The following is a 14,256-nucleotide window of genomic DNA, read 5'->3' on the forward strand; positions in this document are numbered from 1 at the left end:
CAAAATAAGCTGAATCCGGGGGGGGGGAAGCGAGAGGGGAAATAGGTCTCGCCCTACGTCACACCATGAGCAAGTATACAAATGTAAATTCCTCTTATAAATATGAAATCCCATACTTCGCCTTGGAAATGCTTAAAGCTAATGAGACGCTCAAACTCATTCATAATCATCCCTCTCGTCTAACTCGGAGAAAAACCGCGGTGGTCAAGAGGTTCCTTTGAAAAAGGAGTAAAAACTAACACGTGTGTCGGTACCGCTTTAAATAAGCCCTCCTCTGCGACACCGGGTCGGGGGCTTTTCCCTGCCAGAGCTAGATTCCCGGCTCCTAAAGGTCCCCTCGCATTCCCGTCTCACCGGGTGGGCAGCACCCGGGGCCGGACACCGATGCCCGAGGCAGCCGGGAAGGAGGCGGCCCGGGGCGGGCTCTGCTTTGCGGTGGGGCAAGTGAGGATAAGGGAAAGAGAGGGGAGTGGAATGAGCAGGACCCCTGTTTGTCAAGTTAGGAGGCCCAGCAAGGCGGAGGACTCCGGTCAGGTGCCCAGGGGCGGTGGGAAAGGAGGGAGGGAGAGAAAGATTTGAGGTCCTGATGTCCTGCAGGTGCCCCGCAGGCTACTCTGCCAGGGGAGCCCTCAACAAGAAGCTGGTGGACAGTCCTAGGAGGGACTGGGGGGAGTTGGGGAGCAAGGAGAGCGAGGTGGCTTATGCTGCCGCAAAGGGGTACCCAGGGTGCCGAGCTGAAGCCGGGGGGTACCCGGGGTGAGAAACTGATCCGAAGGCAGCTCTGAGAGGCGCTGGTGACTTCTCAGTTTTGCGACAAGGTCCCAGGAGCTCCGTGCCTGCAAGGGAATGGGGTTTGGACGGCAGCTCCTTCCCTCCCTCCCTCTCTCCCTCCCTGCCTCCTTCCCTCCCTCCATCCGTCCCTCCTCCCCAGCCCGTTATCAGGAGCAGCAATAAGCCTAATTCCCCTCTGAACTCGCAGCCAAAGTTTGCAGAGAGGTCATAAGTGCCCCCCACTTTAGCCTACACCCGCACCTCGTGCCCTAGGTGTCAGCAAGGCCGTGGACAGAAGTGGGGGCCAGACCCACTCCCCGCCGCCCCGCCGGGACAGGCCGGGCTCCTCATCCCTCGCAAAGCTGCACGGATCGCGCAGTGGGGCCGTGCGCGCCCGAGGGGCTGTCCGCGCCTTCCGCCGTCAGTCCCCGCGGGGGTCAGCGTCGTGGGGAGGCGGCCGGATCCCGGGGAAGGTTGCGACTATGACCTGCTGCTGCTTTTTTTTTTTTCTCCTTTTTTTTTTTTAAATTTTATCATTATTTCCCTCTTTCCTCCCTCTCTCCCCCTTTTCCCTTTCCGGTGCTTTGTTTCGCTTTTCGCTTTCGGCAAGTTCCCCTCGTCTGCCGGGCTCCCCCCCGGCGGCCTCCCCGCTGCCGTCAGGGGCGAGGAGTGGCAGTGGACCACGGGTTGCCGCGCTACTTGCGCGCCCAGTGGCTGCCCCAGCCCGAGCTGCGCCCCGCGGGCTGAGGGAGCAAGGGGGGAACGGGGGACCGGCTTTTCCATCGAGCGCTTCCTAGCTGCCGGGAAGCGGAGAGAGATGGGGAGGGATGAGGGCAACGGGGTTTTTCCCTCTCTGTTTTAGGGGGGCTGGATTTGCCCCTGTGTTGGGGAGCAGAAGGGCGGACCCCCACACACGTGTGCTGCAGTCGTAGGGGGAGCCGCGGAGATGGGAGCGCGCTGGGGGCGAGGGGGAGAGAAGTCGGGTGTCCGGAGGAGGGGGTGTCAGTTCACCGTGCTGAAGAGCACCCTGCCACCGCGGGACTGCGGGAGGGGGAGGGAAGCAGAGCTATGAAATGTCTATCCACCCGTGTTTGCTTAGGGAGGTAGGACGGGGGTGGGGGGCAGACGGCGGCGCCGAAGGCTGGCGAAAGTTTCCCCGTTGGCGACTGCTCAGCTCCCCAGAGCCTCTCCGTGTCCCTGTGCCTGCGTGTGCCCGTGAACCCTTCGCCACCAGCGTGTGCGACAATCCACGCGAGCCCTTTACACGCGGGGGCTGCATGAGAGAGGCACAAGCAGCGTGTCGTGGCGGGATCCTCCCTCAGCCATACGTTACTACCACGTCTATCGTTTGCCTTTATTATTTATGTGGTGCCGTGTGATATACATTAGAGCCTGGGATTTGATTGGCGTTTGCGATGACAAGACCTGTTTGTTAAGTTGTAAGGCTTCCTCGGCTCCCTCATTTGTTAAATGAACTCTGGAGGAAGGATGACACCGAGACACAACAATATAATAAATGTCAGAGATATCCGCAGTGCCGAGATCAAATGATCAATCCTTGTCCCCTAGATAATCATTTTAAATTTGCACAGGGGAAGATTGATTCCCCCCCCCCCTTTTTTTTTAAGCCCTTTATTAATTGCTTCCCCTATTATTATTTACACACACACACACCACCACCACCCTTCCTCCTGTGGAGGTGTTAACACGGGTGCTGCGGGCACCTTTGGATTAATTAAACGTATTTTTAGTGTTTTAATGTTCTGCTAATTTTCGGAGCAGTCCCACACTCCCCCGGAACAGAAACAATGGCCCCTTGCTCCGACGAGGTTGCGACTCAGAGCAGAGGGTGGCGTGATGTTGATGGGCTCTGGTTATCCCCAGCTCGAGGTGGGAGAGGGAACGGGAAGGACGCAAAAAGCCAAACAACCAGAAGAAAAAATTCCACCAAATACCAAATAACCCTCCTCGTTAAAGCTCGATGAGAGGACGCAGAAATAACTAAATAGGTGGGAAGTCGGTTCTGCGGGAGGATGAGGTGGCGCGCGGTGGCACTGGAAATGCCGCCGCTGTTATCCGGGGCTGAATTTCAGGCAGCTATTCCGGCGCACGGGATTAATAATCATTACTAGAGCACAACAAAAATAACGGCAGCGTACCAAGAACAAGGTGGGGAAATTATTGCCATTCCTATCCTAAACCCGGCAGGATAAGTTTTGCTAGGGAGGAGAGAGAAAAGAAAAAAAAAAAAGAAAAAAAAAGAAAAAGGTGGATTTAATGCTCTATTTGTCGCGCACAAACTCTCGTGTTAACAAGTCATCCCTCTGCTGCACGCGGCAGGACAGCTCTACCGCCAAAGAAACGTTTTAGGTTTTAATTTTCCCCAGCAGTACCTTCAGACAACATAATAACATTAAACAAGAAAACAGAACCTACAACATTTACGCGTATCTAGAGAGCCCCCCTAGCCATGGATCCCCTCTTCCCTCACCCCAGGCAAGCAACCCCCTCCAAATCCTCCGAACACACCGACACCGAGCTCCGAGACACCCCATAACTTGTTTAACTGCACATGTTCCCCCACTCCCACGCACCCCCACCCGCCACAACAGGCAACACTTTTAAAACAGCATTTTCGGTTCGCCGATTTTTTTGATCATTGAATTAAGCGAAATTAGCCAAATAGCAAACCGGGTTGAATTCCCAATGACTACAACAAATGCACATCTCCGGCTTTTTATTCATTACCTTTTCTTTATTGTACACTCATTTTCTTTTCCTCTTGACAGCGATACATTTAATTGCAGGAGCATAGTTATGTGATTAGCTGTGGGTCCGTTTTTACCCTCAGTGTTGCCACGCACAGGATGTCCTTATAATCAATTAAGTCTTCCTCGACTTTCATTTCTGCAACGCGCTTACAGAATGCAGATACCTATTTTCATGTTTTCCTCTTCCCCCATCCCTCCCTTTTATTCCTCTCTCTCTCTCACTCCCCTCTCTCTCTCTCCCCCTCTTTTTCGCCGTTGCTTCTTTACTTCCCTAAATCAAGGTGCAAAGATGCCAAAGAGTGATGAAATGAAAAGAAAGCCAATTGCTGGACTGAGGTGGGGGAGATAGCTGCTCGGAGTCCGCCTGCAACTATGGAGCAGTCAGTAATTGCTGGAGACAGGGAGAGCTGGGGGCTGGGCTGAGGTAGCCATGTATAAATAGTGTGATCTCAAATTGAAAGGCATAAATAACAGCAGGAGTGATCTAACCCTATACAGCCCATCCTCTACGTGCAAAAACAGCGTGCGGAGGACGGCCACATCTCCGACTGCAAACAAGTGGATCTCTGTGGATAAGATCACCGGGCAGCCATGGAAGAACTTACGGCTTTTGTATCCAAATCTTTTGACCAGAAAAGCAAAGAGAGCAGCAGCGGCAGTGGCAGCAGCAACAAGAAGGAGACGATCACTTACAGGGAAGTTTTGGAGAGTGGGTTGGCTCGCTCTAGGGAGCTTGGAAACTCTGACTCTAACCTGCAGGACATGACCGAGAGCAGCAACCATTGCCCGGTGCATCTTTTCAAAGACCACGTAGAGAGCGACAAGGACAAACTGAAGGAGTTCAGCACAGGCAGGACGGCGGAAGGTAAGAGCGGGGCAGGGTTCCCTCGGCCCCGCGACCCTCACCGGCAGCCCCGGCCCCCTCCTCGGCCGCCCCCGGTTCTCCGCAGCAGGACTGAGCCGACACCAGCCCCGGTCCCGGTCCCTGCGGGGGGAGCGGGCTCGCCTCCCGCATCATGCCTCCCTCCTCTGGCCGCCTCCCTCCCGCAGCGGCGGGAACATAGGCTAAGAAACACAGATGCCTGCACCATAACACGAACATAGCCGTGAAAAATAACTCGCAACTTCTGTCCTTTCCCCCCCCCTCCCCATCCCCCTTTCTCCTCGGGCCGGCCCCAGTTCACATCCGAAATCGATCCCGTGCGTTAGGCATTCGCTCGCCCCGGGGAAGGGGGCAGCGCAAGACGTCAGACATTTTTGTCTGCCTGTGTATTTTTGTACGAAGAAACCTTGTCCGGGCAGTTTTAATGCCATAAGAGACCTGCTCTTCCTGTTTCCGGGCCGTCAGGATGCTGCTGCTGCTTCTTCTGGGAGAAAGCTGGATGTGGAAAGGACTCTCCCTGGACATTTTGTCTTGTTTTGGTCAGCTTGTCCTAGTCAGAGGAAGGAGCTGCCCGGGCCCGGTGAGACAGAACATCCTCGCGGGGAGAGGTACCGGCCGGCCCTGTAGCCTGGTCCCTCGGTCCCCTCCTGCCCTTCTCACCTGGGCCCGGGCAGCACCGCATCTCTCTGGCCTGCCCGGGTCCCTAGAGCTAAAATGCCATTCCTTCCTTTAGAGCAAAGAAATTAAATTAAAAAAACCCACAATTTTTAAACCAAGCCAGCTAAAAATCCCGCATAGGCTCGCAGGGGAAGGAGAGAATAAAAAGGGCGGGGGGATTAGAAAGTTGAGAAAGTGTTTCTAGGCAAGTTAGACAGGCGGACCTGCCTGGGGAGCTACTGGCTAGCACGGGGTAATAAAAACCGGTTAATAGGTTAGGGAACAACAACCAGTCTTTCAGCTGTTTCCTACTGTTTGATCTTGTTTAATATAACATTGGGGGAAAGGCAATTTAATTTACAGCCCAAACGCTTATTTAATATCCTCCTCTCTTCCATCCACCCTCCCCAAACAGAAGGACGGGTCATAATCCCATATTCGGGTATCCATACTTCTGCGCAAACCAGCACCGCTCAGCGCGGCTGATTTTTCTTCTCTAGTTGAGATTACGAAACGAGAGGGTTCAGTTTAGAGGAATCATCATTCGCACAGGAGGTGGTTTAAAAAATAATAATTAAAAAAAAGCAGGAAAATAAAAGTATATTAAAAAATATAACGCCAACGAAAGAAAAGCCACCCATCTTTGCTACTCTCCCTTTTCCCTGTGTATCGAAATTCTGGTTGTATATTTAGCTCATCTAATCTATGGAGAGGGGCTGGGGGTGGGGATGGAAGGGAGGAGTTGGAAGGAACTGAGATGCTTGTGACAGTTTAAATTCATGCCAGGTTTCAGTCTAATTCCAACTGATTCCGGCGTGTGATTTCAGTCACACCGATGTGCTAGTTAATATTTCATGCCTATCGCGGACATGCTGTAGCCTCGGATCTCCGAAAGGAGACAGAGCTTTTGAACGCGCCTTGTTTTCCCTAGGCATTTTCTGGGTGAGAACCCTCGTCTTTTCATAGGGGTTCCTCTTCCCAGAGAAATGTGAACAAAACGCCGTTAAACCCAAGCGGCGAACACCCCGCTCTGGAGGCTAGACCTTTACCAAAGTTTTCTGCAGCCGATATCCAGCCGGGAGGAACGGTTATACGGCCAGGGACAGTTTTCTTTTGGGAAGTGAAAACGAGCTCTTCGGCTTGGGTCCCCGACTTACTTAAGCACTGATGCGGTTCCGGACGTCTGCAGTTAGTCATTTGGGTTTTGGGATGCCCCCAAGTACATAGGTTAATATGTATGTGCATGCGCACAGTCGTGTGTATGTATACACACATATATACATACATATAACACGTGTATTTGGTGACGGAAAAAGGATTTAACTCGGAATTATCTGCAGATGTGGCTTCCGCCCCCTTCCCCTCAGCCCCACACGGCCCAGAATGTGAAGCAGGACAAAGGTGGCAGCCGGAGCAGGCTGGTCCCCGGACTCCGCCGGTGCCCGCGCTGGATGCGCTCCCCGGGATGTGCAGGGGATCCCGAGGAACCGGTTCAAGCTCCAGAGGTGCCGCTTGCTCCAGCACCGACCCTCTTTCGTTAGCCGGATTTAAAAGAGGGCCGGTGAATTAGGCCGCCTGGAATTGAGGCAAAGAGTGCGTGTGGGGGAAGTAAGGAAGAAAGGTAATTTGCCAAAGCAAAATAAATCCCCTTCCAAGAAAAAAAAAAAAAAGAAGCAACTTTTTCTCCCTTGCCTCCCCAGCCCTCCTTCCCTCTGCCCAGGAGGAGCTCGCTCCGAGCCTTCTTGGGCTCCATGAGAGCTGGGATGGGGAGTGGAATCTGCTGTTTTGGAGGGGCTGGGAGTCACCCGTGGTCCTTGAGCTGGCTCTCCCCCGCCTGCCCGTCCAGGCCCGTAGCCCCGTGGGTTTCGACCTGCCGGCAAGTATTTGAGGGAAGAAGCAATGATAAGAGGGAGAAGGACTGACGGTCTCTGTCTCATGCCCATGGAAAGTTTCTTTTACGAGGCAAATATTTTCACCGTGCCTTCACTATGACAGTGGTGGGGAGCTTCTTGCATAACCCTCTCTATATTACTTTGAGAGAAAACGGCGACGGAGAACGCCCTGTCCCTCTTCTTTTCCCACGGCCTGGAAGTACCAGGGAACCGGAGGTTTTCCTACTAGCCGCTTCCCCGAGCTGCCCGTGCCAGCCGGCGGCACGGCTATCTCCTCGCCCTGTAAGGAAAATACAATTAATTATATCGATATATATAGTTTTGCTGATGGGACATCAGCCAGGCAAGGCAGAGCTGCTCCTTCCTTCCCTCCCTTCCTCTCTCTCTTCGGCCGGCAGCCGAGGTGCCCCTGCCCCTCGCGGACCTGACAGCGGGGCTCAGCCCCGCCCGGTACCCCCGGGCCCAGCTCGCCCCTCCGGCCTGCCGAGCCTAGCCAGGCCCGGGGATCCCCCGTCCCGCTTCCACAGGTTGGGTTGAGTTTGGGGAAGGAGAGAAGGGAGGGAGCGGCCCCCCGTGTGCTGTGGAGAGAAACTTCAGAGAGATGAGAGGGGAAGCTCAGTGTCGTTTTTTCCTTCCCCCTCCCGGTAGGGATCTACGAGTGCAAAGAGAAGAGGGAAGATGTAAAATCAGAAGACGAAGATGGACAGACCAAGCTCAAACAAAGGAGGAGCAGAACCAATTTCACACTAGAGCAGCTGAATGAGTTGGAAAGACTTTTTGATGAGACTCACTATCCGGATGCCTTCATGAGGGAGGAACTAAGCCAGAGGCTGGGACTGTCTGAAGCTAGGGTTCAGGTAAGAGAAAGGCTCTGTTCCTGGAAACGTCCTCATCTCACTTCCTAACTGCCAGCGGATCCTAGCACAGTGCCCCGCTTCATCCAGAGCGGGGAGGTGAAGGCAGAGACGACACGTGTGATGGGGGAAGCTGTTTGCAACTCCGCCGTACCTGTCCTGCCAAAGAGTAATTCTGCTCTGGAAATATCTGTCCGTGCCTTCCGTTTCCTAGGAAGGCGGTTTAATTTCTTTTTTTTTTTTTCCTAATATATTTTGGGGTGGTGATGGTGGGGTGGTGATAGCGTTGACAAGCCTCTAATAACTGAGCAACTAGCTATTTTTTTACAATTATTATACTTTGCCTTGCAAACGTGCCATTAACTCCCCCTTAATCCTCACTTTCTTCCCTCTCTTTCTTTCCTGGGGCCGTTGAGAAAAAAAAAAAAAAAAGCTCCCAGGAAACAATCGCTGTGAATAAGACTAGACTGTTTGGGTGCAGAAGGACGGGATTAGCCAGAGCAGGGGGAAAGGTGCCCTCTCTGATTCGCACACAGGCATACGAATGCATGGCACCCCATCTGCTGGTGTCTCCCCTCGGCCCTCCCTGTCTGCTTCAGATACAGCTAAACACCAATTAGCCTTGGAAACCTTGAAAGAATGGTCCGGGTTGCTGCAGTTCTGGGGCCATTAGATGGGGTCTGTTTGGGTGTCTCCACATTGATTATTTTAAGATTACATTTTTAGTTTGATGTAGGGGAAAAATACCAGTCCCTTCCTCCCTTAAGCCATCTAGGGAATGCCTTCCCAAAGAGATATATGTATATATATAAAAAAATATATAAATGCAATTAATAAGATCAACCTGTGGCTCTCTGAGCAGGCCCAGAGCAGGAGAAACCTGAAGGAAATCCGGCCTTGGGTTATAACCCTGTGTTTGGCCTAACAGACCCTAAACCAAACCAAACTCCAAGAAGAAAAAGCCACCAAGACAACCCTTCCACTGAACAAACCGCCTTCACACCCCCGAGATAGAGGTGCACATGCAGGTGTGTAGTATCTATGCATGTGCTTGTGTGGGTATGTGTGCACAGGTGGAGGAGGTCTCCGTGCTCACCTTCATCGCCAGGGCACAGTGAGAGGAGAAACCCAGCCCCGAGCTACCGTGGGGAGAGAGGCTGGCTTGTGTGTTGTTCCCCCTCCCCCCCCCCCTCCCCCCAAAGCATGATCCCCCCCAGGAGGAGTAGGCAGGCAGGGCTCGCTCCTCGGCAGCCCTTGCCGGAGTAAAGCACTACCTCTCTTCAAACAGCTGCCTCCTGGAGGCATTTCCTGAAATAAATAGAGTAGCTAGGTTGTTTTCCTTCTTGTTTTGGTTTATTTATTTTTATTTTAAAGGCTCTTTTCTCCCTTCAGTTCTTGCCTTTTTCAGTATAAAGTGAGCAGGGCTAGGGATGGTGCCGAGCACATGCCTTAGGAAGAGTGGCTTGCGGGGGATATTGCAGGGGTTCAGTGTGCTGCTGGTCCTACTTGCTCCTGGAAGATTGATCTAACCACAGCATATAAATTAATGAAAAGATTAAACTTTTGCTGAAGGGGACATCAACTCTTATGTCATCTTCCCAGATCTTCTTACTTGGGCTCTGTAATATCTTTCCAAGGCCTTGATGTACTGTTTCTATAAAAATAAATTACTTGTAATTGAATTCTGCACTCTTTCTTTCAAGTACTTTATTACTGAGCAGCACCTTAACAGGATGTTCATAGTTACAGGAAAATTGGTGCTTCAAGTGCTTGCAGATCTTAAAACAGCACACCAAGAAAAAAAAAAAGGGAAAAAAAGGGGAAAAGGGAAAATGGATAATTAATTGGCAAATAAGCAGAGAGTTTGATACCCATCAATACATGGAAGCAGAGAAAAGAAGTGAGGAAAAGGGAAAGTTGTTTTTTTTTAATACTTTCAGAATTGTTCTCTAATTCCTATTTGAACCGCTTGTCCCTTGCTGTTAAAGGATATAGTTTCAATTTAGTGTGGAAATTTGCTGTAAATAAATTGAAGCTCCTATGGTAGCTAGTCCTTATTAACCTTTTATTTTTGGTGTTGTACTGGAAACTCATATCACCCAGCTGTCAGGGTTATAATTGAAAGTTATGAGACCATAGTGAGGAGCAGGCAGTAATTCAATTACAACAAATATCTTTGGGTTTATGGTGCAGGGCTAAATTAAATGTCATTATTCACTGTCTCTAATGGAAATCAAAAGGAAATCAGATTAGAGCATTTGTGAAAGAAATCACTGAGTGATCCTTAATGAAGAAATAACTGTCTAAAACAGTGTACTGTGCTTTACTTAGCATATTCATGACTAATTGGAATTGATCGTGAATCACACCAAGACTGATTTATTATCGCTTAACGCAGTGGCTAATTCATCACTTTTATTCCTCATAATCTTATTTTTTCATAGCTAAAGGGAAAGGGCACTTCGTTTCCCAGATTTAAATATAATTTCTATTTGAAAGATGTTCTGATTTGCAAGAGAAGTTGTTTAAAGGCTGCTTAAATTCCTTCTGACAATTTACACTACTTTGGCGGGGGGGGGGGAGGCGTGGGGAAAACACACAAGGAGATTTCCTGCAAGCTTTTGCAATCAAAAAAAAAAAAAAAAAAAAGTACTATTGTCTCTGAAGCTAGATGATATTTTGCCTGCCAATATTTTAAAATATATATATATAAATCCCTAACGGCCCAGTTAAAAGGAGAAGAGCTCTATGTTGTTAATACTGGGATATTGCTCGTAGGGAAAAATAGGCTGTGCCGAGCTGGGTGTTTCAGGGCAGAGAGGCGACAGCGGTGATGCGCTGGTCGCAAGCCGGCAGGGAACGGGACCGGGACTGGTCTATTTGTCGGTCTGTCGGCTTCGCTCTCTTCCCTAGCCACCCCAGGCAAGCAAAATGGTGCTCCAAACCCGAGAAGGCCAATTCCTACTTAAGAAAATCACTGATGTACCCGAGGTAATTAATGCCTTTGGAAGCCTTTCTTTGCACTAATTACTCCGTTGTAAATGACCATCATTAAGGCAACTGAAGAAAGCTTGAAGGGAAAATTTGATATAGGAAGTGCAGTTAGTATTAATTAACCGTATGAGCTCTTGGCAAGTGCAACAACATCAAAGGTTGTAGGTGTTTGCTCAGCTACAAGATTTTATCAGCGGTGAAAGTCAATGTTTGTCCATATTCGGTAGATTTTGGTGTAAGGATAAGGGCCCGAAAAACATTTTGGTCAGTGCCTCTGACAATCGTTTGGGGAGAGCCGCGAAACCGAGCACGTCGGAAGGGGACGAGTAAGAAGGGTCTGGAATACCCTTGGAAAAGAGGCAGCCGAGGCGCAGCGGTCTGCTTTATGCTTGTTGCAGTAGGAACGGCTGGAGCTGGGGCAGGATAAGGATTGTTGGATTGCAGGCAGTTCCCGCTAATAAGCGCTTCTTTACTCCCAGCCTGCAAAGATGGTGCTCTTGTCTGTACAGGATGCTGCAGAAGAGGAGTTTGCTTTCTTTTAACGTTTGGGAAGCGAGGAATGATTTAGACCTTTCTGCTCAAATTCGGTATCTAGCATCTTCTCGGAGAGCTTCACCATTCATGTCCAAGTCCAGCTTGGGGGAGGGCAGACGGTCCGGTCCCTTAGGACCAGACCCGGAGCTCGACCTGGCCCCCGGCGGTCTGTACCCGGGATGTCCGAGGTGTCACTGGAAAGGGACCGAGGGTCCCACTCAGCCTGCGGGTGGGATTATTTTGGGTGTTTGTGGGGGAGGCCCCTCGCTCCGGGCGGGTGGCACAAACAAGGACTTCCACTGGCCGCCCGGGAGGGAAAAGGGGGCACAGAGGTCTCGGTGCGAAGCGACCGGCTCCCTGTGCCCCGGGTGCGAGGGCAATCCTCACTTCCTAGGTTCAACTCCTGCTGAGAAACCGCAATAGAGAACAGGACCCTTCCCCCCTCCCCCGAAAAAAAAGACAGCCCCACCGCAGCACATAGATGGGTACATCCCTCTGGGCTGAGCTCCGAAGAGAGACCTCAGCAAAGTTGTGGGGAGCCCCTCGCCGCCTCTTCCTCTCCCCCTGAGAGAGCCCTCTCTCAGCAGCTGCCTAGCCTGCCTCCATATATTTCTGTCGTTTTGTTTTTGTTTGCGTTTTCTTTTCACAGGTCTGGTTCCAGAATAGGAGAGCAAAGTGTCGAAAGCAGGAAAACCAGATGCACAAAGGTGGGTCGGGGCAGCGGGCCGCAGGGAGGGGATGGCCAAGGAGCCGCGGGCGCCTTCGCCACTCATCCGTCCCCGTCTCTCTCCGCAGGTGTGATCTTGGGAACCGCCAGCCATCTAGACGCCTGCAGAGTGGCCCCCTACGTGAATATGGGAGCCCTAAGGATGCCTTTCCAACAGGTAGTGAGCTCCGGGTTTATTTTCTTTCCCCCGGCAAGCTCCGACCCTCTATCCTTTGCACGGGAGGAAGCCGGACACGTTTACAAGTGCCATTTATATACAAGTTGGCACGTATTAAACTCGGGCTATAAAGCTTCGTGAAGGAGCGCTCGCCCGCCCGCCTGTCGGGAGCTCAGCGTCCCTCAGGCCCGGCGACCGGGACGAGCGGGGGAGGGGGGGCACGGCCCTGGGAGGCGCCGCCGGTGCTAAGCCCTCCTCTCCCTCTGCCGCCTGCCGTGGGCTGGCACTCAGCCTTGGGGCCTCCCGCCCTCGTGTCAGAGCCCAGCTGGCCTCCCGGGGTAGGGGAGCACCGGGGGACCCCGTGGGGACGGACTGGCCTGGTCCTGAACCGTCCAGGGTGGGCTTCGGCGCCAGAGCAGGGTGTGGGAGGAAAGTCTCCCACTCGAGGGGCGAAGAGAATAAACCGTGCAGACCCTTGCGTTGCCGCTCTCCCCCTCCTTCTCCTGCGGGCTGCCGAAGCCTCTCCCGACGGCAGCGGCGCCGCTACGGGGCCCGGGCCCCCCTGAGGGAGGCCGCCTGGGAAAAACCGGACGAGGGGGTGAAATTCTGTCCCGCTTCCAGCCATCGCTTGTATCCCTCCCTCTTCTTCTTCTTCTTTTTTTTTTTTTGTCAATTAATCGAGGAATCGATTTTCCCAGCCCAAAGGGACCCTCCACCACCTTCTCGGTTTCAAAGACACGTGGAGCTGACAGATTAATTGTATTGATTTTTTTTTAAGACATATTTGGACCAAAATAATTAAATACATAAATAAATTCCCCCCCCCCCCCCCCCTTTCCCCCCACAACTCCTTCCTGAACCTGCCCGGAGCTGAAATCTCTCAGTCAACCCCACGTGTTCGTGTAGGTCGAGCAAGCTCTAAAGCAAACACCACCCCGCTGTACAGGGGACCCGTGGCCAAAGAGTTTTTAGCAAAGTATAAACAAACATCCCTGAAAAAAAAATATTAATATATTTATATACATATATATTTATATACATATATATTAGCTATTTCGCTTTTATAGATATATAAATTAGGTATTATATATATTGGCTATTTAGCATATATATATATAAATAAATATATATATAAAAAAACCTTAGCTATTTAGCACTTGTTGGCGGCAGTGCGTTGGGCCGTATTTAACATATATATGTTAAGTTTATTTTACTTTGCACACGCACGCAGGATTAGGTGCGTCTCCGCGCCCCGCGTTCAGAGGTTTGCGGGGGTCTGCACCGACCGGTGGCTCCGGGGAGGGCCGTGGCACGGCGTGTGTGTGTCGGTGCTGCCCGATGTTGACGCCGTGTCTCTGCCGCCACTCCCCGTCCCCCTTCCTCCCCCCCTCCCCACGCAGGTCCAGGCCCAGCTGCAGCTGGAGGGCGTGGCCCACGCGCACCCGCACCTGCACCCGCATCTGGCGGCCCACGCTCCCTACCTGATGTTCCCGCCGCCGCCGTTCGGGCTGCCCATCGCCTCGCTGGCGGAGTCCGCTTCCGCCGCTGCCGTGGTGGCCGCCGCCGCCAAGAGCAACAGCAAGAACTCCAGCATCGCTGACCTGCGGCTGAAGGCCCGGAAGCACGCCGAGGCCCTGGGGCTCTGACACGCTTCACACCAGACCCCCCCTACGCCATACCACACCATATCCCCACCTCACCCCGGGGCGGGCGGGCGTGTGTGTGACCCGTACGGACCTCCGGTCTGACCCCGCTCATCCTCCTCTTCCTCCTCCCCGGGCCGCCCTGCCACCTTCTTGTTATTATTTTGTTTGTTTTTATTCCTTTCCCCTTTCCCAAGGTCTGCGAGCGCTCGGCGGCAGCCACCCCTCATCTCACACCTTTCCCCCCGCACCCTTCCCCCGCTTTCCTCGCCCTCTTCCCGCTCCCCAGCCCCAACGGGGACTTGTCGGCCCGGGGCGAACCGGGCGAAGAAGGGAGGCCCCGGCGGCCGTTGACGCTCAGCGCGCGCGCGCG

At 52.5% G+C, this 14,256-nt stretch overlaps 1 protein-coding gene across 2 annotated transcripts; it reads left to right on the plus strand.

The window, feature by feature from the left end:
- Positions 1–3,856: 3,856 nt before the first annotated feature.
- Positions 3,857–14,229, plus strand: SHOX (SHOX homeobox). 2 transcript variants are annotated; one of them, XM_061459798.1, is made up of 5 exons: positions 3,861–4,407; positions 7,623–7,831; positions 12,006–12,063; positions 12,152–12,240; positions 13,641–14,229. In XM_061459798.1, exons 1-5 carry the CDS (start codon positions 4,134–4,136, stop codon positions 13,884–13,886), a joined length of 876 nt encoding a protein of 291 aa, XP_061315782.1. In that variant the 5' UTR covers positions 3,861–4,133; the 3' UTR covers positions 13,887–14,229. The 2 variants fall into 2 exon arrangements, with proteins under 2 accessions (XP_061315781.1, XP_061315782.1); XM_061459797.1 differs by having other exon boundaries at positions 3,857–4,407; positions 12,006–12,240; positions 13,641–13,840.
- Positions 14,230–14,256: the final 27 nt, after the last annotated feature.

Source organism: Pezoporus flaviventris, unplaced genomic scaffold (genome assembly GCF_033815535.1).
Source record: "Pezoporus flaviventris isolate CSIRO_AGI_PZ_B2104156 unplaced genomic scaffold, CSIRO_AGI_Pfla_v1 ptg000030l, whole genome shotgun sequence".
Lineage (NCBI taxonomy): Eukaryota > Metazoa > Chordata > Aves > Psittaciformes > Psittacidae > Pezoporus > Pezoporus flaviventris.

Bases quoted from the DNA above. Each gene is read 5' to 3' on its own strand.
- SHOX (XM_061459797.1), top strand. From the start codon at position 4,134: ATGGAAGAACTTACGGCTTTTGTATCCAAATCTTTTGACCAGAAAAGC. The intron at 4,408-7,622 runs GTAAGAGCGGGG...CCCTCCCGGTAG, and splicing joins CACAGGCAGGACGGCGGAAG to GGATCTACGAGTGCAAAGAG. The intron at 7,832-12,005 runs GTAAGAGAAAGG...TTCTTTTCACAG, and splicing joins TGTCTGAAGCTAGGGTTCAG to GTCTGGTTCCAGAATAGGAG.